General features: G+C 32.9%; 1 protein-coding gene across 1 annotated transcript; it reads left to right on the top strand.

Moving 5' to 3' along the window:
* The first annotated feature begins 13,125 nt into the window (after positions 1 to 13,125).
* On the top strand, positions 13,126 to 16,636 carry LOC110710709 (zinc finger protein CONSTANS-LIKE 6-like). Its single transcript, XM_021889041.1, has 2 exons — positions 13,126 to 14,516; positions 16,136 to 16,636. Exons 1-2 carry the CDS (start codon positions 13,425 to 13,427, stop codon positions 16,415 to 16,417), a joined length of 1,374 nt encoding a protein of 457 aa, XP_021744733.1. The 5' UTR covers positions 13,126 to 13,424; the 3' UTR covers positions 16,418 to 16,636.
* Positions 16,637 to 17,447: the final 811 nt, after the last annotated feature.

The following is a 17,447-nucleotide window of genomic DNA, read 5'->3' as shown; positions in this document are numbered from 1 at the left end:
GTTACTTTAGTTTGGTTTATTTTATTATAATAATGGTTGATATGTTAGTTTAATTTGGTTTATTATAATAATGTAAGACATGACATGTGAATTTGCTTTGATTTAGTATAATAATGTATGACATGATATGTTAGTTTAGGTTGATATTTTATTATAATAATGTACGGAATTATTTGTTAGTTTATATTGGTTTAGTTTAGTATAATGATGTATGTTAGCTTAGTTTAATTTATTATAATTTTATAATGTATGTTAGTTTTGTTTGATTTAATATAATGTTCATTAGTTTTGTTCAGTTAATGTAATGATTAATAATTTTTTGCATAAATTTAATTATGAATATTAATTGTTTATATATGATTATTTATATTAATTTAATGATGATTATGATATATTTGGTTTACTTATAATTATTATTATAATTTAATTAATTGTGTTCTTTACTTTATAATGGTTGTGTTATTTGCTTGGCATATTTTAAAATGAGCGTGTTATAATGATGGATATGTTATAATGAATGTGTTATAACAATGGATGTGTTTTTGGCTTTATATATTTTTGAATGAATCATTTGCATAATCATTTGCCTAGATACCCGTTCACGTCATACTCATTAGGAGTATGTCTTGAATAGTCCCCGGTTGGGACTGTCCTTAGACGTTTATTCTCACTTAGGTGGTGAATGTATGCCTTGTTATTGATTCTAGGGATTATCCTGGTTTGTCATTGTAGACACCTAAAAATGTCTCCCCAAAACCAAACCCGATGATGAACAACCTTTCACCGTCACTATTGGTCGGGTTCAGTATTTAATCCCGAGAGTGCTTAAAAAATCGTATTTTATTAAATTCATATTTTTGAACAGTCCATGGATTAGTCTTGATGTTTGGTAAAAGCATAGTTTTAATTTCAGCCCAAACTTATTAATTAATTTCAGCCCAAACCTTTTTTTATTGTTTTATTATTTATTTTTGGCCCAAACCTTTTATTTATTTTTATTTAATTATTTTCTTATTTTAGCCCGAATAATAAAAGTCAGAAAAGGCCCGAAATTATCAATCCGCACTTAAAAAAGCCGAAGGAAATTAGGGTTAAAAATGTATTTAGACGGAAAATGGACTGGAAATTCCCGCGCCACAGCAGACTGCCACCGTGTCACGGGAATCCTTCCCGTCTGACGGTGGGATTTCCCGTGACACGGGAGGTTTGCCGTGACACGGAACATTCTGTGTCTTTTCCGCGTAAATCCTTGACGCGTTTTCTATCCCAATTCCTGAAAATTTCCCGCGTCACGCCAAAATTGTACCGTGTCACGGGAATGTGTACCGTTTGACGGTGGGGCTTCCCGTGTCACGGTACATTTCCATGTCACGGGACATTTTTTTTAGGGTTTTTATCATTTTAGGGTTCCGTGTGCTCCCTCAGCACATTTTCCCTATAAATACCCCCTCTTTTCTGATGAACGGGGCACCGAGTAATTCTATTATTTTATTTTCTCTCTTCTATGCTTTAGCCTAAACACTAGCCTACCTTTTTCCCTTCAAAATTCCTTCTTCAAGCACTCAAAGGAGTCCATATTTTACTTGAGGTTCTGTCCTTAAACCAAGGCGTGAAAGGTAGAACTGTTTGAGGGTTTGGCCCCAAAATCAACTTTATTTTATTTAATTTAATTTAGTTATTTTTTTATTATTTCCTTGAAGTTACTAACTCGTTTATTATTTTGTAGTTGCAAACAAACAGAATCAAAGTAAGAGTCATGCTCCTTTTATTTTTATTATTTTTCTAACGATTTTATGTTGTTGGAATTGTGATTAAATTGGTTTTAATATTAATGTTGTTCTATTATATTTATTGATCACCATATTGCATTTTTAAAGGGAATATGTAATTGAAAATCGTGTCTAATAAGATAATTTGAACAACCGGTTTAGGATCCTTTTAATCTTATTATTAATTGAAGTGATCACCAATATTTTAGAATTATGTGTGCATTAATCTTAAACCAATTTAGTTAAATAATAGTTTGGATCGAATTGAATTATTGTTTGTACGCCGTTGAGATCACAAGAATGCTTTTCAATATAAGAATCAAGTAGAGGCCAATACGGGCGAATGTGACTCCATGACTCACATGGTACCATCATCCCCGATCCTCCTTTCGTGGTTCCGAACCATATGGAGTTAGTAATCTCATGGATTATGAATGGGGTGTAACCTTCACGGGTCAATCGTTGTTTCCTATCGTTGTCCCTTATTCGTGATTGCCTTTTATGATCCGTGAACGGTTTACAAGTTCCTTAAAAACTTGTTGGCGGCTCCCTACTTTCCTTGTCCCTAATCGTATTATGTCAATTCCCACTTCCTATGAGTGCCAAGCATATTCACCACATGCTTTTCAACGTAGGCGCACTTCGAACGACGCCTACAGTCATTTCTCTACAATGTTCTCTGGGTACATATGACAGGTTATCTAATAGCCTAGATCGTGTACTTGGAGAACTTAAGGGAAATGCTGCCGGATTTTTCATAGAATTGAAAACCTGGCATACATTCGCTAGTGAGATTAAATGTCCAAGGATGGGTTAGGTTGGAGTGATAAGGACCTTTGGACAACATTTGCAATCTTACTTGCATATTCATAACATTTTTATGGATAATGAATATTCAATACGCATTGTGACTAATGTGATTATACATATATATGAGTTGTGTAGAAGTTGTAATCATAAAACGAACAGAACATAGTTGGATGTATGAGAGGAAGGTTAATCATTCTATTAATTCGGATTTTGTGAAAGGGGTAGATGAATTCCTTAAATACATGGAAGATCATCCCGAGAGCAGCAACCCGAATGAAGTTAGGTGTCCATGTTTTAAATGTAAGAACAAACAGCTATGGGAAGCAGAAACGGTTAAAATTCATTTATACCGCAAGGGTTTTGTGCCTAATTACTATGAGTGGATGTGTCATGGGGAAGGGTTTCCGGGAGTTCCTGAAGGGCCGTCAAATGAATACCGTGAAATGGTTTTCGATGCTTTTGGTCATAATGAAGATCAAGGGCATTCTGAAGAGGCAGAGGAGGAGCCTAATGCACAAGCGAAGCATTTCTTGGATTTGTTAAAAGCTTCCGAACAACCATTATACGAAGGAAGTTCATTGTCTTTCTTAGAGATGGATGCCCGAATTACTAGTCTTAAGTGCGAGTATAATTTGCCCCATAGATGTGTTGATGGGTTTGCTTCTTTGGTCAATGAGGCTATTCCTAACAACAACCATATGGCCGATACATTCTATGAGGTGAAGAAGATTGTAATGAGGTGAAGAAGATTCATGCATGCCCGAAAGGATGTATGCTATTTTGGAAGGATGATGTTCAGCTATCTACATGTCGGGTGTGTGGTAGCGACCGATACAAGAAGACTTCCAAAGGTAGCTTAGGGCCTTTGAATGTTTTAATTTACTTTCCGATCACACCGAGATTGCAAAGGCTCTATGCAACCAAGAACATTTCGGAGGAAATGACATGGCATTCGAAAAATCCTCGAGTTCAAGGCACAATGGCGCACCCTAGTGATAGTGAAGCTTGGAAACACCTCGACAATTGCTTTCTAGAATTTTCCAATGAGCCTCGTAATGTTTGACTTGGCTTGTGTACAGATGGTTTTGCTCCTCATGGTAAGTTTGGGGGACAATATTCTTGTTGGCCTGTACTATTGACCCCTTATAACTTGCCTCCCTCAATGTGTATGAAAAGACAATTCATGTTCCTTTCATTGCTCGTTCCTGGTCCTAAGAACCCTAAGGGAAATTTGGATGTGTATATGCAACCGTTGGTAGAAGAGTTGAAACATTTATGGGAAGTTGGCGCAAATACTTATGACATTTCAAGGAAACAAAATTTCAATCTTCAAGCAGCCATTCTTTGGACCGTTAGTGGCTTCCTAGCTTACGGTATGTTGTCTGGTTGGAAATATGCTTCTTTTATGTGATTTCAAGTCATAATCTGTTATAACTATGTAAATATGAGATGCTTTGAGAAAGAATGAGTTCAAAAGTTAAGAAATAAAGAAAATAGGCATGTAAGAAGCCATATTGGCTTGAAATAGCTTCATTTTGAGGATATAGACCCATAAACTTAGAAATATGCTTCTTTTATGTGATTTCAAGTCATAATCTGTTATAACAATGTAAATATGAGAGGTTTGAGAAATAATGTGTTCAAAGGTTAAGAAATAAAGAAAATAGACATGTAAGAAGCCATATTGGCTTGAACAAGCTTCATTTTGAAGATATAGACCCATAAACATAGAAATATGCTTCTTTTATGTGATTTCAACTCATATTCTGTTATAACTATGTAAATATGAGATGGTTTGAGAAGGAATGAGTTCAAAATTTAAGAAATAAAGAAAATAGGCATGTAAGAAGCCATATTGGCTTGAAATGTCTTCATTTTGAAGATATAAACCCATAAAATTAGAAATACGCTTCTTTTCTATGATTTAAAGTCATAATTTCTTATAACTATGTAAATATGAGATGGTTTGACAAAGAATGAGTTCAAAAGTTAAGAAATAAAGAAAATAGGCATGTAAGAAGCCATTTTGGCTTGAAATGACTTCATTTTGAGGATGTAGACCCATAAACTTAGAAATATGCTTCTTTTATGTGATTTCAAGTCATAATCTGTTATAAATATGTAAATATGAGATGGTTTAAGAAAGAATGAGTTCAAAATTTAAGAAATAAAGAAAATAGGCATGTAAGAAGCCATTTTGGCTTGAAATGGCTTCATTTAGAGGATATATACCCATAAACTTAGAAATATGATTCTTTTATGTGATTTCAAGTCATAATCTGTTATAACTATGTAAATATGAGATGGGTTGAGAAAGAATGTGTTCAAAAGTTAAGAAATAAAGAAAATAGGCATGTAAGAAGCCATATTGGCTTGAAATAGCTTCATTTTGAGGATATAGACCCATAAACTTAGAAATATGATTCTTTTATGTGATTTAAAGTCATAATATGTTATAACTATGTAAATATGATATGGTTTGAGAAAGAATGAGTTCAAAATTTAAGAAATAAAGAAAATAAGCATGTAAGAAGCCATATTGGCTTGAAATGTCTTCATTTTGAAGATGTAGTCCCATAAACTTAGAAATATGCTTCTTTTATGTGATTTCAAGTCATAATCTCTTATAACTATGTAAATATGATATGGTTTGAGAAAGATGAGTTCAAAAGTTAAGAAATAAAGAAAATAGGCATGTAAGAAGCCATATTGGCTTTAAATGGCTTCATTATAAGGATATAGACCCATAAACTTAGAAATATGATTCTTTTATGAGATTTCTAGTCATAATCTGTTATAACTATGTAAATATGATATGGTTTGAGAAAGAATGAGTTCAAAAGTTAAGAAATAAAGAAAATAGGCATGTAAGAAGCCATATTGGCTTGAAATAGCTTCATTTTGAGGATATAGATCCATAAACTTAGAAATATGCTTCTTTTCTGTGATTTCAAGTCATAATCTGTTATAACTATGTAAATATGAGAGGTTTGAGAAATAATGTGTTCAAAGGTTAAGAAATAAATAAAATAGGCATGTAAGAAGCCATATTGGCTTGAAATGTCTTCATTTTGAAGATATAAACCCATAAAATTAGAAATACGCTTCTTTTCTATGATTTAAAGTCATAATTTCTTATAACTATGTAAATATGAGATGGTTTGAGAAAGAATGAGTTCAAAAGTTAAGAAATAAAGAAAATAGGCATGTAAGAAGCCATATTGGCTTGAAATAGCTTCATTTTGAGGATATAGACCCATAAACTTAGAAATATGCTTCCTTTATGTGATTTCAAGTCATAATCTGTTATAACTATGTAAATATGATATGGGTTGAGAAAGAATGTGTTCAAAAGTTAAGAAATAAAGAAAATAGGCATGTAAGAAGACATATTGGCTTGAAATAGCTTCATTTTGAAGATATAGACCCATAAACTTATAAATATGCTTCTTTTATGTGATTTCAAGTCATAATCTGTTATAAATATGTAAATATGAGATGGGTTGAGAAAGAATGTGTTCAAAAGTTAAGAAATAAAGAAAATAGGCATGTAAGAAGCCATATTGGCGTGAAATGTCTTCATTTTGAAGATATAAACCCATAAACCTAGAAATATGCTTCTTTTATGTGATTTTAAGTCATAATCTGTTATAACTATGTAAATATGAGATGGTTTGAGAAAGAATGTGTTCAAAAGTTAAGAAATAAAGAAAATAGGCATGTAAGAAGCCATATTGGCTTGAAATAGCTTCATTTTGAGGATATAGACCCATAAACTTAGAAATATGCTTCTTTTATGTGATTTCAAGTCATAATATGTTATAAATATGTAAATATGAGATGATTTGAGAAAGAATGAGTTTAAAATTTAAGAAATAAAGAAAATAGGCATGTAAGAAGCCATATTGGCTTGAAATGTCTTCATTTTTAAGATGTAGACCCATAAACTTAGAAATATGCTTCTTTTATGTGATTTCAAGTCATAAACTCTTATAACTATGTAAATATGATATGGTTTGATAAAGAATAAGTTCAAAAGTTAAGAAATAAAGAAAATAGGCATGTAAGAAGCCATATTGGCTTTAAATGGTTTCATTTTGAGAATATAGACCCATAAACTTAGAAATATGATTTTTTTTATGTGATTTCTAGTCATAATCTGTTATAACTATGTAAATATGAGATGGTTTGAGAAAGAATGAGTTCAAAAGTTAAGAAATAAAGAAAATAGACATGTAAGAAGCCATATTGGCTTGAAATAGCTTCATTTTGAGGATATAGACCCATAAACTTAGAAATATGCTTCTTTTATGTGATTTCAAGCCATATTCAATTCACTTATATGTTTATTGCTTTACTTGTAACTGATGTTGTTAATAAATTATTAAAATCATATATAATTGTATAATGTATTTCTTGTAGGAGACCTACAAGAAGAAGGTTGAAGAAGCCACCACTCAAGGGATTAAAAAGAGTCCTAATGAGTTGTATGGGGAGACTGTGGGTGGTCGCAACAAGAAGGGTCGGGTGGGGGAACTTGGCCAAAGTGCAGAGCTGTACTATGGGGACCGGATGGGTCGAGTGTCTAGGTCTTCACAACAGTACACACCATCCGTTGTTTCTCAGATGGAGGATCAGATGGAGCATAGGGTTGAGGCTCTTTGTAGTGAGATCCGCAGTGAACTCCGGAGTGAAATACGGAGTGAACTTCGGAGTGAAATGGAAGTTGAGATGCAAGCTCAAATTCGAGCTGAAGTGGCCCAAATGGAGAGGAGAGGTGGAATGACTTCATGAGACGATTCGGCAACAGCGACACATGTTCCACCATTCAGCCTCAGCGTGGAGACCCTAGGGATGACCTGGGTAGTGGAGGAGCAAGCCAGGGTACCCCTGTAGTTTTTTAGCCTAGCTTAGGTTTATGTAGTATGGACATGTACTTAATTTGAATTTATGTAGCGTTTGACTATGTTCTCGCTTTTGTAGAACTTACTATATATTATGTAGCTTTTGGATATGTTCTACTTAAGCATATAGCTTTTGTGAAAATATATTTATTAATATTTCCGCAATTCGATTATAGTTTTAATTATCACAGGTATTAGGTGCAGGAACATACGCAATTAATGATATTTGTTATTATTGAAATCTATTGGATTGTGTTCGAAATAAAAAAAAAAACAAAAAAAAAAAAAAACAATTTTGCGACGGAAATATAATGGTCGAAAAACATCATTTGCGACGGAAAAAATGGCAAAACATATTTCGGAAAATCCTGTAATTTGCGATGGAATATAGATCCGTCACTAGACTACCGACCGAATAATCCGTCGTAAGCCAGCGACGGATTTATTTTCGTCGCAAGATACATAAACAGCGACGGAAAAGATTCGGTCGTAAATTTTTAGTTGCGACGAAATTTTTCGTCGTTGTGGTCCAACCAACGACGGAATTTTCCGTCGTAAATTAACGATGGAATACTCAAAAAAGTCAAAATAATTTCCTACGGATTATTTTCGGTCGGAAAATCCGTCGGAATACTCTTTTCCGACGGAATTTTCCTCGAAAAAGCATAATTTTCCTACCAATCGTTTTCCGACGGAACTCAACGACGGAATTCCGTCGTAAACTTGTTTTGCGACGGATTTAAAGACTTCAGCGACGGAAATTTTCGGTCGGAAACTGGCCATTTTCTTGTTGTGTGTGTGCCTGGTTGAAAGTTTGTTGTATGCCTTTTTTAGAAAGAAAAAAGGGAACAAGGGATTATGATTGATGAATGATGAGAGCATAGTATAGTTTGGTGTCTTGGGTTGGATGTGTGGTGTATACAATGTTCTCAATGATCATATGTTGTAAAGAACACTGCATGTGCCTTTGGGTTTGTGTTTATGTACATTCCAGTGCATTAAAGAGTCCATCCTTTGTGTTTTATGCAACAGTAAAAGTATGAAGTCCCCCTTCCTGTATGAAAAACCACCCAAATTCAGTTTAATGGTCCATATGATGAAGGGGCTCCAATGAATTTCATTTCACACATTAGTTTTTCTCCAACAATCTCTTTTTTGAGATTGTTGTTGAGGTAACAATGTTGTGAAGTGTAGTATTCAATAACATTTAACACCTTCTGATGGACTAGTTTGTTCACACCCAACAATAACTTTTCCTTTTCATTACATTCATAGGGTGATTACAAAAGTTCATGCACATCATCAAAAGACTTTACATTTGACTGCCTAACATGTTAGCTCAATTTAAATCATTAAAATACATCTAACCACCTATTCATAAAGATAAACACCATAAAAAAAGAAAAAAAAAAGTTATGTGGTTATGTGTGGCAGTCCATGTTGTTCTTATGCATATGCATGTTGTCCTCATTGGGGTCCCCTAATCTACATCAACTTCCATATCCTCTGCTGCTTCTTGAGTCCCTTGAGTTGTTGGCCTAAATTAAACATTGTGTTTAGATACTCTACACTGCCCAACACTATGTCCTTCTGTATCTCTACTTTGTCTGGCAAAATACCCAAATTTTCCAACTTCTTTTTGTTCATGTGAGGAATTTTGTACTTGTTCCCCCCTCCGCCTACAGTATCTTGATCATGAACTTTTGCAAAGTAATTCAAATGTACTTATTCACCTCAAGTTGGAATGCTTGAAAAGACTCAATGACCTTCTCTATTAGATCATTTAGGTTGCTAGGAAATTATTGATATTGTAGTGACTGAATAGACCTGAATAATCCTAAGTGTAGCACATTCAAATCTGGTGACTGTGGTGGTTGGAACACTAGTTGAATGTTGAATCCATTTGTTGGTGTTGCTGCAATGAATTCTTCATCTCTTGGGATTTGGTGTGGTCTTGCATTGTCCCACTGTATTGTAACATTTTTTGGTAGACTTTCTGGCCATTTTGAGATAATTGATGGTATGTGTTGTGCTTAACTTGAATTTTTTCAGTTCGGGGTTGATGAAACAATAAGACTGGCTGCTTCATTTTTTTTTTTTTTGTGAAGAAGAAGCTGTCCTATTGGGTTCTATGGATGATGGAGGTGTCAATCCAATGAAGCCTCTGATCTGTGAAGATGAGCAGACTATAGTTAGGGTAATTTTTTGAGTAATTAAATGTATTTAGTGCTAACTTTTGGAAAACTTTGGTGTAAATTTGAACAATTTCATGGCTTGTACTTTTGGGAAAAACATTGAATGCTTGTGTATTATTTAAGGCTGCTTTTATATGCCTCATAAATGATGAATGATGAATGATGAAAGCTGTCTTTATTTTTTTAAAATCGGGTAGGAGATTTGAATCTCCAAAAAATTCAAAGTTTTTGAAATTTTGCTGAAAATTTAAGAGGGAAAACTCATTCCCTCCTTCTTTGATAGATTTCCCCACTAAATTGCAAGTGGGGGGGGGGGGGGTCCTACATTCTCTCTCCTCAACTTTTAATCAATTCTCTAATCTTTGCCCATTAAATTTTGCATCGTGAATCACAAACCCTCCCAAAGTTGCAGAAAACATTTAACGAAGGTAGTATTAATTATAGATAGATTATAGATGTAGGATCATTGACCCTTACTAATCTTACACAATCATGTACGATAATGTATGTTTCTGATTGATCTAGATTAGCAATGATCCGAGTGAAAAAAAAGATCATCGATATGATCCTAATCGATCTGGTACAATCTTACACAATCTAATTGCTTGATCTCGCAACATTTCTATCTCATCTACAATTTTGCTTTCGATACTGATCATTTGTCTAAAAACGGATCGTAGGATCGTGTTCCTTCTACTAATTTAAGCACCGAACGCTGAAAAATATAAAACTAGTCTTAAAATACTCGAATCAAGTTCGAAATATTGTTTATTAGAACAAATAGCATTAAGTTACATATTATTGTTTCACAATGTACTATTTATGACAATTTATCTTCACACATGTAAGTTCAATTATGATCTTATGTACATACACAGATACACATAGATTGACATTATCCAAACATGAAACATCCACATACTTAGCAATTAGCATCAACTATAAGAAATCGACATGACACATAAGCGATTTGACTTATCAGAGTTACTCTAAAACATCTAATACAGAGTACTAAATAATCAATATACTTCATGTTATATGCTTCCAAACATAGAATTACGTTAGTTTAGAGCCCTAGAGTTTTACTTAAATCTAAAACCTTTTGCTTAGATTATTCCCAAATCAAATCATCATTTGTCTCTCTTATTTATATATAATTATAATATTCCAAAAACAACAGTATCATAAAATCGCATTATATCTTTCACTAGAGTTGTTTTCTTATAAACTAATACCTCGATGTGTCTGTACTTGATATCAATAAACTATCTACTATATTGAATATAATCCTCCGTGGATCGAATTTGAGGCAATTGGTAAGTCAAGGGACATATTGTGGCTTGGAGTGGATCTAAAAAACAACCACAACTCAAAGGAAAGGACATGATTCAATCAAAGATAAATGTATAAAAACAAAATAAAAATGGGATATCAACATCCACAAAGAATAATTGAAACAAAAAGACAAATTCAACATTAAGAGACCTAATTTTGAGGTGTCGAATGCTGGAGTTCCATGCCCTATCGTTGGAACATGACCCCATTAGCTAATCCACTTAACCAATTAGATTGCATACATTTGGATTGAGGTTCAATCCATCAACCAATCAGATCAACAGGAGACCAACAAGTGGGTCCCAAAAAGCGTAAATCGTTGTCTTTTGAAAACTAACAAATTTAGTTTGGACCTACATTTATCAAATTAATCATGTAATACAGTAATTGAGATAAAGTTTAAATTTGTAAGTTGTTAGTTGCGTTTTATACATGCTAAATTATAAATTTATAAGTGATAGTACCTAAAGTATATGGGATATTATTGGGATGTAACTATATAACTTTATCTATTGATTTTTAAATTGTACATAATTGGATTTTTTGAATGTTATGTTTATTCATGTACAACATTTTTTTTTTTTTTTTGGTATTCCACCCGGTTCACCCTTTGGGCTAATCCGCATTCGGGGATCAGTTGTGGGTGGTTAGGTTCCAGTCCCCTCCCGATTGTTGTTTTTAGGTAGTTTATAGTGGTTTGACTTATTCAATCCATTACTTAGTAAAAAAATATGAGTGTTTGACAAGATAGTGATAGAAATAGTGTTTAGTGATTGGATTAGCTTTTGTGAAATGTTGGGTCTTAATTTTTACCAATAGTAGACCTTTATTTTTGTAAAAATTCTGAAACAATGTTGCAAAATTAAGAAGATAAGAGTAAATTTTCTTAAACTCCAAATTAAATACTAATTCCCCCTTGCTATTAAAAAAGGGTGCAATCTTAAACTTGATAATTTGATGAGCATATTATCATACGCTATGGAGAAGATGCGACTCATGTGAGAGTTCATTTTTTATTTAGGTTTTGCTCAATTATAACATTTCAAAATAAAATATGATTTTTTTTATTTTGAGTCTAATCCAATTCGAATTTCCATCAACTTTATACCAATCTAATCTATTTTAAAATTTAGATAATTTCAATATGATCAAATCCATTATATTAACATTGAAATGTTTCCTTAAAAAAAAAAAAAAAAAAAAAAAAAAAAAAAGAAATGTCACTTCTACTTTATTTGTGCGGTGGAATGTGGACCTTATTTTCTAATAATATAAGATTATATTGGACTTTAAAAACCTAAACTTGTAATAAAAAAAAACCGTATATGCTTGGTGATAGCGTTTGTGGTAGCATTTAGCGTTTTGATTGGTTAAAACATTATTAGAAAAAAAATTGAGAGTGTTTGGTAAGGTAACGGTTCTAGTAGTGGTAAGTGATAGAGATAGCTTTTTTCAAACTATAAATAGTAACATATTAGTGTTTGACAAATTTTTATTACTTTTTTAAACAATATTTGTATGAATTTTGATATATTTTAGGGCATGTTCTCATCGGATTATTTTCACTTCAATTCATTTCAATTTAGTTCAGTTAAACTCTAATAAGTTCAGTTCAGTTCCTAATTTCCTTCTCTCATAAAATATTCATTTTAGTTCAGTTTTATACAATTCAATTTAGTTCAGTTCAGCTCTAATAAGCTTAATTTAGTCCAGTTCAGTTCAGCTCATTTCAGTCAATGAGAACATACCCTTAGTATTGCAACTGCTATTTTTACCAAGCACTCATACTATCAACTGTTACTTTGACAGCTAATTTCTACTAACTATTAATTGACAGCTACTCATTACCTTAAGAACATAAAAACATAAAGACGCCAAGTATTTAATGTTCCTTAATATAGAAATATGTGTTCTTTTAAGAATAGGATGTACATCATTCATTCACCCATGCATATATATGATCTTATTTGATTTGTATCTTACTTTATCAAATTCGCCTACATAATAGCTCATTATATTTTTTACTAAGATACTTAAATTAAAATACCCTAAATTCTAATAATCTAAATTCCAAAAATATTTTGATGTGCCATCACAATTCACAAAGTTTTAAACCTTACCTTGTCCACAGAGTTAAAAGATTACGACTTTTCAATCCAAACAACTTATTTGATAAAAATGACACTGATTTTTGTAAAAGAAAAAAAAAAATCAATAATAATTGCTCCATCACTTGTCCTCCCTTCAATATATACCAATCATAGCACACTCATTTATCGGTTGCTCCAACTCTGCTAGAAGAGGTACTACTACTGTTAGTCTGTTGTTCCAACAGACTGACTGAGTACATTCCTCTCTGTAACACTACAAGAATCCGCGCTTCTTACTCAAAACTCGATATCTTATTAACCATGAGTACCCATTGTAAGAAAACAGCAAATGCTGTTGGAGGAAAGACGGCACGGGCGTGCGAAAGCTGCCTTAAGAGGCGCGCTAGATGGTTCTGCGCCGCCGATGATGCTTTCCTTTGTCAGGCCTGCGACTCATCAGTCCATTCGGCTAATGAGCTCGCAAGCCGACATAATCGAGTCCGCCTCGAGTCTAAGCTAAACCCACAACCATCCCCTTCGTGGCACCAGGGGTTCACGAAGAAGGCGCGAACCCCTCGTGGTAACAACAATGCTAAAACCAACAAACCTTCTTATAATAACTACGAGATGCGTGTTGTGCCGGAGGTTTGTAATGAAGATGATGATGATGAAGGATCGATCGAAGAAGATCGAAATGAGGCGGTGTTTAGTGTTCCGAACTTGGAGGTTAATGATCCCTTTGAAATTAAGGAGTTCAAAAATAGTAACAACAACAAAAGTAGTGTTGTAGAAGGTGGTTTTGAAGAGGATGATTTCAACATCTCGTTGATTGGTTTTGAAGGAGATAATAACAATGAGTGGGAAAACTATTTACCGGCGGGTTTTTTACCCTCCGATAACGATTTAGCGGAGTTTGCGGCGGATGTTGAGAGTTTGATAGAGCACGAGGCGACCGAGGAGGGCGGAAAAGGAGGCGATGAGGAGGCGGATGATGAGCTACAACTTTTATTTCCGGGTGTTAAAATCGAAGAAGAGGGGGATATTAGTGCTACTACTGATCATTGTTACTTTGATTGGTCAATTGATGTTGAAAGTGAAATGTTTAATTTTGACTTAAATCAAACTTATGGAAATAATAGTAATCATGATCAGTCTCAAGTTAGTGGTGTTGAAGAAGATGAGGAAGAGGATGGTAAGAAAGTGGTGGTGCCAAAGCACGAGGCGACCGAGGTGGAGGAGGAGCTAGAGGGAGGTAAAGATGTGGAAGCTAATAATAAAAGGAGGAAAATACTATTGAGGTTAAATTATGATGAGGTCATTAATGCATGGGCTAGCCAAGGTTGTTTATCACCGTGGACCACCGGGCGGCGGCCGGAGTTTGAATTTGACCATCATGGTTGGCCCTATTGCATGGTAAGATTGCTCCCTTGCCCTTGTTTGATCACTTCTTGTTATTGAGCATTATTAGGTTTAACTATTTAAGATCTATTTTTGGAAGTTTACATATATTACCCTTTTGCCTATTTTTGGAAGTCTGTCTTTTGCCCTTATGTTTGCCCTTTTATCTACATTTTTAAGGCTTATCAGTTTTCTAGTTTGTATGCCTAGTGCCAATACATTTGAATTTGATTATTATTTCATTTCATTTTTAAATGAAACCATTTCGAAAGCTATCTCTAAGAGGCATTATGATTCAATTTTGAATATGTATGAAAAAATAACAATCTTTATTTTTTATTTTTTAACAAGTCTTCATTGGATTCAATTTTTTTAATCTACATATTACATTTTTTACAATGTAAAGACACAATAAGAGTGATTTTCACAAGACTAATACTCTACATATTTTGGGACAATTGTCTTGCTTTGACATTAATTTCATGATCTATATTTAAATAATAAATTTATAAATCTATCCGAAATATAAAGCTAGAAATTTTTTTCTAAAAAAATAAAAAATTCAACATTGGTTTAATTTAGTTGATAGTATTTTGCAAAATCAATGGTTGAATGTTGAGCTAAATTACTAAGACTATTCATTGAGTAATCCAAATATCAAAATTCCTAACCCATGAGGTGAAATTTCACCCCTAAACTTCTACTTAACGAAAATATATTTTATTTTAAAAAGCATGAAGTTTGATTAATCAATATTCAACAAACTTGAATCTGCAATTTGATTTTGTCCGATTTTGTCAATTTAAACTTTAATTAGCAATTTGATTTTGTCATTTTAATCAAACTTTTTCTTTCTCTTTTCATGTTGATTTTTATTAGGCATATGTGAACTTCTTAAAAAGTTAAACACACTTATGATTGTGTTTTGAATTCATTAAAGCCTTTTGTTTGTAGATTTGATAGCCCTAATAAACTATTGGTATCTGTTTGAACTTTATTAAGGAACTAGTTCAATTATTTATACAGAACATATAATGTACTACTCGTACTTATATAAGTATATTTTTAAATATTGTTATTTAACTGTATTAAGTAATTAATTATCTGGTTTCAAAAAAAAAAGTAATTAATTATCTTTAAGAGCTAACTATTTTTTCAGCCTATTTATTACAGGTATAATATACAATTGAAAGAGATTGTAGTAGTGTAGTGATAAGTACCAGTATTTAAATTTATTCTATGTGTATTTATGTTTTAAGTATGGAGTATATGTTTAATGTTTAGTAGTTTTTTTTTTTTTTTTTTGGCAATATAAACTTTATCATGCCACATTTTAGGGTGACTCAATCCCACATCATTGCATTGAATACCTTGTAGATAATATACCAATAATACCATGACTCCATGAGCATGGACCATTCAATATCTGTAGTGATTTGTACATTTGGATATTGATGTGACCAAATAGCTTATGATAATCATACTTAAGACCTTAGCTTTGTTCTAGGAAGTAAGATACCCCGTATAGCTTACGCTAAAATAATATAAGAACGTACAACCTTAATTATTATGTTCATCCAAATTTCGTTGTTACATTACTAATATTTTAATATTCACGGGATTACTTTTGGCAGGGAGGTATGTTCCCGACCGGAGTTCCACACCCTCAAGGAGAGGGATGGATGGGAATGAGAGGAAACGCGAATGGTGGGGACGAAGGGAGAGAAGCAAGAGTATCAAGATACAGAGAAAAGCGAAGGACAAGATTATTTTCAAAGAAGATAAGATATGAAGTTAGGAAATTGAACGCTGAAAAGAGGCCTCGATTGAAAGGACGGTTTGTCAAGAGAACATCTCTTTCACAAGTAGTAGGAGTTGGTGTTGAACCCACTTTCCCTAATTATCACAATAAATAACAATTAGCATGTAAATTAGTCTTTGTTTAATTACTACTCCTATATATTATTGTCAAATAATCCTAAATTAATACCAAGTACTTAACAAGTTTATATATGAAATCTCGTGGGCATATATGTATGCGGTGATGCTAATGTAACGGCTCAATACTTTACTTAGTTGTAATAAAACCAATTACAATTATGGCATGAGTGCATAAATTATTTGCTTTTAATGAACTTCATGGACATGAGTGTCCAAGGTCTTGTTTCAAAATATCGATTATTAGCTTTACTCCATAATATACGAAGTATACCACGGATATACTTTAGTCATCTAATGATATTATTATGTACTGCCTCCATTTTTAAATACTTGCTCTACTTTTCTTTTCCGGCCGTTTTTAAATACTTGCTCTATTTTCTTTTTTAGGAAAGTTTTTACAATATTTAATTCATTTCTCACACTTAGTGGACCCAACATAATACTCTCTCTCCTCCTATTCTTCAACTATTTTTGTTTTTATAATTTTTTATTTTCTCAAGTACCCCACTACTTTTATATTTTATTACTTTCTCCAATTTCTCCTAAAACTCCGCGCATGGAGAAATGGAGCAAGTATTTAAAAACGGAGGGAATACATTAGTACATTGCTCCAAAAAAAATGTACATTAGTACATACTCTTTCTATCCCTTATCGTTTGCTCCAATTTCCTTTTTAGTCAGTTTCTTTTATTTTGCCTCATTTTATTTTTAGACATTGAACCACACATTTACTCTCACAACCACTCTATTAAATCCTACCACTTTTCTCTTTCATCATTCTTTTCCAACCAAAAGTTAATAAAGCAACTTATCTCTATGGAGCAAAAAATAAGGGACGAAGGGCATGAAGCGAGTAGTTTTTTTAATGGAGTGACAATATTAGTTTTTGTATATGCAGCAGAGAACTTTAAGCATGGTTAATGTTAAAGATAGTCGAATTAGATGCTAGTTGTTGGCTTTTAATGCTAAGATAGATATAAATCATTTTTCTATTTTTCCCCCTTG

This window comes from Chenopodium quinoa, unplaced genomic scaffold (assembly GCF_001683475.1).
Source record: "Chenopodium quinoa cultivar QQ74 unplaced genomic scaffold, ASM168347v1, whole genome shotgun sequence".
Classification (NCBI taxonomy): Eukaryota; Viridiplantae; Streptophyta; class Magnoliopsida; order Caryophyllales; family Amaranthaceae; genus Chenopodium; species Chenopodium quinoa.
This window is presented reverse-complemented; position numbering and strand designations above follow the sequence as displayed.